We start from the raw sequence: 11,534 nt of genomic DNA on the forward strand, positions 1-11,534 counted from the left end.
AAATCAAACACACAATATTTTATCAAGGAATAGGAATTGCTTTGTCCAGTTGACTTTCTCGAGAAAACCCATGTTGGCTGTCAACTTGTTTCATGGGTCGTTGTTGCCGTACTATTTATAATAAGATTTCAGAGATCTCCTCCTCCTCCATGAATGTCAAAGCTTCTTCAAATTCTGGTAATTTTCTGATTCTGTCATTTGAAACCACATTCCATTTTGGTGGCTGTGTTTGGTGCTCTTTTGGATGTTTAGGCAATTGGATTATTCATGGGATTTTGTTTGTTCAATCGTAATAGTTTATCAACATTCTCACGTTGTCCGCTTTGTGAATCATAATATTTTATTAATATCTTGTCAAATTTATGAAATTTCCAGTTTTTATATCTTTAAGAACAAATGAGAGCAATCTTGTCTGGTTGAAGGGTTTTGATCTATCTAATTGCGGCATCTGTATCTGTTTGTGAAGGTCTGTGAACCCAATTGATGAAACAGTAGCAGTTTCAAAAATGACTGTAGGGAATCAAGACGTGAAAAAGAAGGTTCCTTTTTCTTGTTTTGCTCTCTTTTCATTATGACTACATATAATTTGGTTTCCAATTTCTTCTTTTCTTTTGTGTAGTTGAAGAAATTGGATCATTTACCTCTCAAAATCTACATCTCTTGGAAAAGATAATAATTTTTTTTAATTTGAATTTTGCTACCCTTTCGTTTCAGTCTTTTATCCATAAGATTTTCACCATGAAGGAGAGAGAAGGAAGTGGCTCATCTGATTTCCCTGGTGAGTCTATTGAATTTGTCTCTAGTTTCAATACAATCACTTATCATATATAATTTTTATTTTTTGACCATAGAAAATCCAGGAGCATACAATGTGCTCTCTCTTTGCCTCCTAAAAAATCTGATAGGATATGTCTTGAAATTGGGGTCTCATATTGCAGATGATGTGATCTTTCTTTTTGGTTACAGATATAGCAGAATACAATTCCATTTGCTTTTTAAAGAATGTGATATTGCTTTTCTTTTTTGAATGGAATGGTTAGTTATTCTTTAACTTTTTTTGGTAAGACAGGGATGATTAGTTGAGTTGAGCCAACCATATACCAAGTTTTGTTGGTAAGAAAGATATTGATTGTTATAGGGAGAGGGGAGAGCATCATGGAGATTTGAAATTAGAATATATTCATGTTTGAAATTTAAGCTACTGCACGAAAGGTAGCAAGCATAAAGCATGTCCCTCTCCTCCCCATCTCCCTCAAAACCAATATTTTGGATTAGATCCCCTTTTTCTTTCGATGTTCATATAAGTCTTTGCTATCAGTTAAAGATAACTGGTTCCTTAGGGGCAGAGTTTTCTAAGGTTCCTGTTTGATCTGCAAAGAAACATTCTTTCTTGCTTCACCTAGAACTCTTTTAAATTTGACATCTTACCATGGGATTTCTGTTGCTTGTATCTTCTTTCAGAACCACAGTCCAATCCAGCAGTTGACATTCAATCTATAAGTAGCACAGAGCCTCAGATGCCTGCTGGTCAATATGTTCAGTCGTTTCGGTAATCACAATATCTTCTAGAATTAACAAAAAAATTATTGTTTCTGTCTTTCTATCCCCTTGATAAATAGACATAGGCTTTCACATTTGATATTTCTTGTCTGGGTTTTGTAGAGTGTTTGTAGCAACATGGAATGTAGGAGGGAAATCTCCTCATAATGGCCTAAATCTGGACGATTTTCTTCATGTTAATAATGAATCAGACATATATGTCTTGGGGTATGGTTTCTTTATTTGTTGTTTTTCCTTTACTTTGTTGTTCCCTTCTGATTTGTACAGTTTCAAATTGATAATATCCTTTTGTTTTTCTTCGGGATCTGATTACTGCTTTTTCATTTGCAAAGTTTTATTTAGGATATGTATATCTCCTTTACATTGCATTTTTTTCCTCTCACATCCACCCGTAAAGTATCCACCCAATATCTAGAGTATGATAGTGTTGACAATTATTTCAAATGAGATTGTATATTTAGGTACTTGATTTTAAAACATAACTACTGTGATATGAGTCACAGTGCCTATCACAACATTTAGAGTATGATAGTGTGTCAAGAAAACACACAGAAACAAGTTGCAAAGATACTAGTCCCTTTGTCCTCTCTGTATAGTTTTTCATTGTGACATATCACTTTAGTAGAAGCTATAAAAAGAAAATATATTTCCATGTTATTTAGGTGCTTATGTAGCATATATTAATTGGTCATTTCATTAATTTTTTTTTGTTTTCTACCATCAGTTTTCAGGAAATTGTCCCTTTAAATGCTGGAAATGTACTAGTTCTAGAAGATAATGAACCTGCAGCAAAATGGCTTACTTTAATCAACCAGTCATTGAACAAATCACTAGACGGGTCTTCAAGAAGCAAGGCTAGTGGTTCACGTTTTTCCTCAAAGCCTTCCCTTAAAAAGGTCAATAAGACTTTTAGGACAGAGAGTAAAAGGAGATTGAAGAGTTGCAACTGCATTTTTGAACTAGGAAGGAAACATAGTAAGGATTTTTGCTTTCGATGCCAACAACCAAATATAAATGAAGAAGACCTTTCTTCTTAACCGGATGAAGATGGATCAAACGTTTTTGATATATCGGAAATTTCTATGGCATCTACTAGTAACCATTTGAAGTACAGCCTTATAACTAGTAAGCAAATGGTGGGAATTTTTGTTACCATTTGGGCGAGGAAGGAGCATATACAATATGTTAGCCACTTAAGAATCTCTTGCATAAGTCGTGGAATCATGGGATGCCTTGGAAACAAGGTATTTTACAAAAAAACTATAAGTATAGAGGTTTATCATATGTCGGTTGTGCATGATTGAACATATCATATTACCTCTTATTGTAAGCTTAAGCTGTTATTCTTCATTGGTTTCAGGGTTGTATTTCTGTGAGTTTTTTATTCCATCAGACAAGCTTTTGCTTTGTCTGCAGTCACTTGGCATCTGGTGAGAAAGAGGGAGACGAGCTAAGGAGAAATTCGGATGTGTTAGAGATACTCAAGAACACTCAGTTTCCTAAGATTTGCAAAACAACTCATAGCAGGATGCCGGATAAAATTATAGGACATGAGTAAGCATCTATGAATGCCATTATTAAAGAATTAAACATTGCTTTCATTAATCATTTTTATAATCTCTCACCATTTTCTCACATATAAATTGATTATCTGACCAATTCCTTTGCAAATGGATCTAGTATGGTTATATGGCTAGGTGACTTGAATTACCGCATTGCTTTGAGCTACTCCGAAACCCGAAAGCTTTTGGAAAACAATGACTGGGATGCACTTCTTAACAAAGACCAGGTAATTGAAATAAACATGAAATAATAAGAAAATCATGTTGGAGTTGGGTTACAAGTTTCGAAAATATTAGCCTTCCTATGTTAATGTGACTACCCAATCTAGTCTGATATTTGTTAAAAGCATTTGATTGTAGAGCTTTATTTTCAGTTTCAGTAGCAATTCAATGAATGAGCCATTTGGTACTAGAAATGAGTACTGCATTTCATTTCACATTTTATCCAAAATGTAGCTAAACTTTGTAGTTTTGACTCTCTCAATACTTTGTTTGGTGTGTTATTTATAACTCATCTCTGATGGATTTACAATTTATGGGGCTGGAGAAGTCCAGGGCATTTGGCTGCCATTTTTGAGTTATATACTTTGCTTTCTTTGTCACCCATACATTCTATTCTCTCATACCGTGCACTAATAATTTTTTGCTTGTATTTATAGCTCAAGATTGAAAGAGAAGCAGAGCGAGTATTCAAAGGATGGAAAGAGGGAAAAATCTACTTTGCACCTACTTACAAATATTTTTATAACTCAGACACTTATTTTGGAGAAATAAAAACATCCAAAAAGAAAAGAAGAACCCCGGCTTGGTATGTGGATTGCAAGAGTGTACTTATGAAACCCAATCTACATTTAACAAAAAGATTTGACTAGTTCGATATTGCAGGTGTGATCGAATACTATGGCATGGAAGTGGGATTAAACAACTTTCTTACATACGTGGAGAGTCCCAATTTTCTGACCACCGACCAGTTTGTGGAACATTTGTTGTGGATGTTGTTGTCAATCAGAATGAATTGAAGAAAGGATCACCTAGCTCTAATATGAAGATTGAAATTGAAGAGCTTTTGCCAACTGCTAGATACTTGAAAAACATGTAAGTTTATGACCAAATTTGGTAGTTCTTATTTATTTACATAGAGTTTTTGCAATGCTGGCGCAACGATAAAGAGTTGCAAAACTTACTTATCTTGATGATATGTGCTACTGCTTACACTGGGGTCATTTTGTCAAGATCAAAACAAACATAATGGTGACCGCCTTGTACCAATCTTTGTCATATGTGAACACTTGCTCAGTAGGGCCTTGTTTTCTCTATCAAAACATATAGGGTCGTCGTCTTTTTATGTTCTTAACTCTCTAATATTTTCTGTCACTCTTGTGAACTGCCAAAGGTTGTTGCCCTGACTGTTTTTTGGTACTGTCAGGTACTAAAATGCTAACCATGGCCGCTGAAAGGTTGACAAAATACCCAGTTTTGCTGATTAGATGAGATGAAGTAGGTTTCATGATGCAGAGTTCTTTGCATTATTAAGGTGTAAATAGTTCTCCAACAAGTGATACATTCCGTCCCGAAGTGGTCACACATTCCAACTTTTCCGGCATGCATTATGAATTCTGTCCTCATAGTGAACATGCTCGGCTTTGGATGTTCTGATTTCCTAACAAGTTGATTCTAAGAGATGCATAGGTGACAGATTATTGTGTGAATTGGTGTCTTTGTTCTTATAATTTATCAAAGAGTGTATTTGTTGTAGACATTCCAGTTCTCTTGGCCTGAATTCAGTCAAAAAGAATGGAGCTCATGATATAAAATGCTTGATTCACAAGCCACCTGATATTTTATTCTTCAAACAGCATCTCAATGTGTTTAAACTGCATCAAACATTTTAGGTCGGTTCTGGTGGAGATGAGAAGCATATGGTAGTTTAAATGCAGGATTATAATAATAAAGAGGGCCTTGAGTTTCAAACTTTCTCTGCAAATTGGCATTGCATTGGTAATGTAACCCTTAATTTTAAGTTCAGTGTCAAATATTTTAGGCTTCTGTAAGTCATTTACCATACCTCTGTGTCATTATCTTAATTGTAAAAAACTCGGAAGGCAGAATCCAAAGTTTGCCAACCAATTGTCTGTAATTTTATCACGTGCCTGCTCTCTATAACTAAAACTATAGGCAAATTTCTTTGGGAGATTGAGCTTTGGAACTTGGAAGCTATGATAGTCAAAGATTCATCACATGACACTCCTGCATCCAATCTCCATTTTATATAAGTTAACCTCTCTCTCTCTCTCTCTCTCTCTCTCTCTCTCTCTCTCTCTCTCTCTCTCTCTCTCTCTCTCATATCATGAGCTTATAAATAACCTTAACTCATCATCGGACCAAGCATTGGTAAGAAGACATCCTCTGAGTCAGCAAAACCATGAAATCCTGCTACAAATCATTGCTTAAAATTACCATTGCTATATTATTGATGCATTTAGTTTACAATAATAAAGCCTTAGCCAGAGTTCACCCACCATCTTCTTTGTCTTCAGCTACTTCTTCATCCTCTCAAGCTCTCCTACATACACACTCAGACAAGAAAAAGCCAGTCACCACCGAGCCAGTATTCGATAGCCTTCGAAGAATACCTCCTAGCATTCCGAATCCTACTCAGAACAAGTAATCTTCATTGCGTTTCCTTCCATCTCTTAGCTTCCTATATTTTTATTTGGAAATATATTGATTCCAAGACAATGTTTATGTGCCAGGTTGAAGCCAAGGAAGGGCTGAAGCATCATAGTTGCATGAACTCCCAGAAGATGCTCCTGGAAAAAAGGAGTCTGTGTACCAAATTTTCTGTACTCCACAAGCACAAAAAGATATACTAACAAAGGAGTGTTGTAATTGGTTGGTTTTCCATTATTAATGTGGGGTTGAGTAGTTGAGTAACTAATTATCAATATCAAAATCAATCTTGTTAGTCATGAAACCTAATCTCGAGTCAGCATATTGTTCACTTTGTTTGGCAGTTCAATTCCTATCACTCCAGGTCTCAAACACTTTGAAGTTCTTGGGTACTTCAAAGTATCTCATCCAAACACAAGACTAATTGCAATGTGGCCACACACCTCAGCCTAAAAGTTCAAATTAAAGCACACACGCATCCACCAACATCAACTTTTGAAAATTTTCAAATGGAAGTAAACTTTCAAGTTTGCAGGAATAGGAGCATCCATCAAGCAATATTTCCAACCTAGGGGCCATCAATCTTGTGTGTTGATGCATGAAGTTTTTCTATTTTTATTTTATTGATCACATTATTTAATTGAGACTCTAAGCATCTTGATATGCCTATTACAAATTCGATGTAAATTATGTTTATATCTTGCTTCTACGTGAGTGTGTGGCATTTACAGTTCTTGAAGTTTAATATTGATAATATGATCAAAAAGCTCATTCCTTGTCATCTAGACGTATGATATACTTTGACACTGAGGGCGAAACCATGAATTTTTCAGTGGGTGGGCTAGCTAAACTTTTTAGCGTAAAATCTAATGAATTTTTTACTTCTATTTTTAAAATTTACAGTTTCTATAGTTTTTCTATAAATCAAAGTACACATTAAATCATATAAATCACGCTAGTTAGTTCCATTAACTAATTTTCAATAAACTTTATCATAAAACAAATACATATTAAATGCAACCAAAAACTATATAATATCAAAATGAATATATGTTCAACAACAAAATTGAAAGTGTACCTATTCAAGTTGTGCCCTGCGATCCTTGAGAAAATCAATTAAAATTTCTTGGCATCAACAAATTAGCTTTACAAATGCAAAGTGCAAAAATATAAATAGCTAAGTTTCACATATATATTATGTGTATAATAAGTAATTCATGTGTAAGTTAGTGACAGATTGGGGTTTTCCCTCATATCCCATTGCATCTTTCGTGTTTTTTTTGCTTTTGGTGGACCTATATTGATCTACTCTTCTTTTGCACATTTATTGTCTCATATCTAGGCTGGCTTTGATTGTGCCTCATCCTGCACAACTTCTCTTTGAGGTGATGTGGCTTGGTCATGGTAGATCCACTGCTCGTTGGTGCATTAAGGCCCTCAATTAATTAATGACGCTCTATATGTCATGTCCCGAATGAAGATTACCAGTGATTGATTTTTCTTTTGTTGGCGTTGTTTTAACTTTTATTTTGGTTTAGTTTGTTCAATATAGTCTAGAAACTTAGTTGAGTTTATTACATGTTTAGTCTCTTTAGTAAAGCCAATTAGAGGCTAGTTTTTTCATTGATGTCATTAGACTAGATTCGGAGAAATTATGACGATTGAAAGGGGTTATAGAAAAGTTATTTTCGAGAGTGATTCTCTCCAGATCTTTTCAGCTTTTCGATTGGCTCTGGTCACTGGGAAAGTTTCACCCATGTCTCTCATATTGTTATTGACTTGGCTCCCTTTACAGTATGTGTCTTTTGTACTCTTTATTCTTATTGATCTAATAAAATTCTATCGCTAAAAAAAGCCTCTTCCCATTTGTGGCAGCAGAGAATACAAATAAATTTGAGAAAAATAATATTTCCCTAATGAATTGTTGTTGATGGTGGGCCACCTTTTAATGTTTCATTGTTTAGATGTAAAAAAAAACATCATTAAGGAGGAGTATTGACAACCATCTTGAAAGTGATGTTAACTATAGAATCATTCAAACATAAAATTAGTGTTTGTGCGTAAATTCTGGGCGCCAGTCCAACTGACAATCGGGCTTTTTCTACATGAACTAATATGGACTTTGTTGACCAAAAATGGTGAATAGCCCACCATACTATTTAAAACATGTGGGATAAATTAATTCAATTACCCAAGTTATTTGATTTTCTGGAAATTAGTTACCAACAATGGTGAATAAGCCAAAAACTCAGATTAATTGAATTAATTTGACTCGTAAGATATATTAAGAGTTAACCACCACCGTTGGTGACTAACAGAAAACCAAATTGATAATCTTGAAACTAGAAATATAAAAGCAGACTTACTTTAGTCAAAAGTACACGGTTATTTACTTCCAAAACCAGCCTGGACTATCACTATTGGTAGACACCTGGCAAGTTTATTGTCATTATTTTAACCACCAGTGAAGAAATCCTGGATTCATTAGTATTTTAATCCACCACAGCCCAGTTCAAAAGAACGGCCAGAGGCAGTTTTGGTGATATGGACACTTTTCATGGATACCTTGGAAGGAACACCTTGGCATCCTTCTTTAAAAAAAAAGAAAAATCTCATCCAAGGCTCTTATTTTTAGCCTTGGACACATCCACAGATGCCTTGGAAACTTTTTGGCAACCCCTCATTTAAAACGAAAAATTTTCGTCGGTGTCCCCGGGTCGACCTTAGAAACTTTCTATGGATGCCTTGGAACACCTTGGCATTCGTCCTCAAAAAATCATAATTCTCATCCAAGGCTCTTATTTTTATCCTTGGACTCTTACACGGATGCCTTGGAAACATTTTGGCACCGTCTCATTCAGAAAGCAAAATATTCATCCAAGCTAATGAGCAGGGCCGGTTCTGAGTTTTCAAAGGCCCATGGTGAAAATCTAAAGTGTGCCCTACATACATTAATAACTTTAGAAAAAACCAAAGGAGAGAGAAAATTTTTAAAAGAAGCCAAAATGGACAAAATTGCCTTATTTATTTTTTGATTTCCTAAGGAATCCTTTATATTTGCATGTCTTTGGTTTGAAAGTTGAGAGGTTTTTCTGTCTTTTTTGGAAAAGTTTTGGCTTTTTCCAAAAGTGAAAGTTTTTTTATGGGCAAAACCTAAATTTACTTAATAACTAATACTAGTATACTTCTTGTTTTATCAGCTAAGCATTGGATTTTTTTAGAAAGTATTTATTCGAAAATATTTTTAGACTTTGAGCAATGTCTTCCATATTCCTAAATAATGAAAACAAATGTCCAACTATGGATAGTCAAAGAATTTCAAAAATGAAAGTCAAGCCAGTATCAAAGAAATTCTTTTAAAACTCTCGTTATAGATCCTTTGTTCCAAAATTTCAGATTCATCTCAATATCCTATTCCTAAAAATTATGAAAAAATATTAAATCAATTTATAATAATATAATATAACACTTATTATAATAATAAAAATTTAGAGCCCCTTTGAATAATGGGCCCAGTGCAGTCGCACTGACCGCTCGGGCTGGGCCGGGACTGCTAATGAGGTGCAGCTACCTCCAAAGGTACTCACACGGTCACCAACCATGCTCACTGAGGGACTACCATATGGTATCTCCATGCACACTAACGAAAGAACATTGAATTATATCAATCAAATGCAAAGGACCCAGGCCTCCGAACATCAAAACAACATGTGCCTCAGTCCTATGTCTACATAAGCAAGCTGAAACCAACATAAGAGAATTCTATCTCCAGGAAACTACTCTCTTATGCTCTGTGAAGCTCCTTCAATACAAACGTTTGTGGATCAACCCACATATGCATGCAAAACATATTAGTGAAGCAAAACCACGCCAAATACTTTCTTTACAGATCAAGCATATTAGTCAAGCAAATATCAAATAGACAACATCGGAGGAAAAATGGCCAAACCGATGGGCCATCACCTCTTGATACAAGATGAGAATTTCTCCTCTTACTACTTGCATGACATTATCGCAATTTAGTAACCATGCTCTACTATGCTTAGCATGCTCATTCACATGCTTTGGTTATTATTTTAATGAATTCACCATATAACTTTGTCTACCAATATCATATATTGACCATAATATTTCATTATAGACATTCACAAGAAGCAAGTAAGCAAAAAAACAAAAACAAAAACAAAAACAAAAACAAAACAAAAAACAAAAAAACAAAACAAAAAGAAAAACAAGAAGAAAGAGGATACAACATGCCAACCAAAATTTCCAAACCGACATGCCATAACCATACAAGAGGTGCATAAATACCAATACTCAATTTAGCCATGGCAAGAGGATTCCGTGGATGCTGATGCTCAAACTTCAACAAAAATAAGGCGTTGGAAGAGACTGAGATGCAAAAGAAATCGTACCTAGTGAAGCAAAAAACCTCATAAGCAAACTGCAGGCTCGAAAGATATCCAGGCCAAGCAAGAAAGAACTCTTTATAACATGCCAAGCCAAGAAGACACTCCATCTCCAAAACCATGCAACTCAAGCATTGCACTTGATACAATCGTCATAAAAATGGCAACCTTAGACCAGACAGTTCTAATTGCCGAATGGTCACCATTGCAGCAAAGGGATATCCCAAGTTCATCATGCCATGCAATGATTCAATGAAATACCAAGAAGGTCATGCTATGAGCTCATGCAAATCAAATCTTTTCCTAATGATTAGGATACACTTAGGGGCTGAGAAATGAATTATTTACATCCATCACCGCACCAATGACAAAACCCAAAACCCAAAACAAGCTTAAAGATCCATTATTACTAAAACCACCACTGCAATGCCAAAAAATCTCCTTAGATTTTCAATTCCAGCACCTATCTTGCATCAAGCAAACCATTTCCAATACCTACTCTAGCAAAACACTTCCACCACCTATTCCAAGCAAGGTTTCAAACATCCTTCTAGCGTCTACCAATCACGTTGGCGCGTCATCTCCTCTGAGGTTTTTGTCACAAATAACCTTCACTCTTTCCCAGCTAGTCCCAAAACTAGATCATGCCAATAAACATGCTAAAATATATATTTTCTAGACTTCAACCCCACCACTCACGACTTCTATAACCTCCATAGCTAAAACCCCAAACACTCAAGCATAGCTATCTTGCTAAATAGCCCAAAAGTTATATTAAACCATGCCACCTTAACCAACACTCTAACAATCAAGCCCAAAGTCGAGCAACTAGAACCCATAGCAAGGTGCCGGACCCATAACCTTGTAGAATCCTTATCAAGCTGTAGGAACTCATACCAAACTCCCAAAACCCAATACTGAGCATACATGACAATCCCAAGCATACGTGCCAATACGAGGCATACATGCCAATACCAAGCATCTAAGTCAATACCGAGCATACATGCCTGAAGGGAAAGAAGGGTGTAGGGATTTCTAAAATCCCAAGAAACTATGAAAGAACAAATCATCTAGCATGGAATATCTATCAAGGAATTAACATGAAAGCGGAAGCAAGAAAATAGCTAGAGATTCATACAAGTCTCCTCCAAGGTCCCAATCTTTCTAGGCTTCCGAAAATTTTGCATCAATGACTCTCTACAACAACTATTGAGAGAAGGATTGAGAACACACACCCTTGGAGCGACTCTTCAACCCAAGAATGGTGTTCAAGTAGAGGGCCTTTTTGGGGTATCTTGGTTAACCACATTTATCTCATAATGTGTCACGCTTG

At 35.5% G+C, this 11,534-nt stretch overlaps 1 protein-coding gene across 1 annotated transcript; it reads left to right on the forward strand.

The window, feature by feature from the left end:
• Positions 1-44: 44 nt before the first annotated feature.
• LOC117618882 (type I inositol polyphosphate 5-phosphatase 10-like) lies at positions 45-4,954 on the forward strand. The gene is given in 11 exon segments (XM_034348643.1): positions 45-177; positions 467-539; positions 715-778; positions 1,462-1,549; positions 1,663-1,767; positions 2,285-2,804; positions 2,921-3,114; positions 3,241-3,349; positions 3,782-3,930; positions 4,008-4,217; positions 4,549-4,954. Coding segments are annotated over 10 exon segments (1,479 nt in total). The 5' UTR covers positions 45-177; positions 467-506; the 3' UTR covers positions 4,556-4,954.
• Positions 4,955-11,534: the final 6,580 nt, after the last annotated feature.

The sequence above is a fragment of the Prunus dulcis genome, chromosome 2 (genome assembly GCF_902201215.1).
Source record: "Prunus dulcis chromosome 2, ALMONDv2, whole genome shotgun sequence".
Classification (NCBI taxonomy): Eukaryota; Viridiplantae; Streptophyta; class Magnoliopsida; order Rosales; family Rosaceae; genus Prunus; species Prunus dulcis.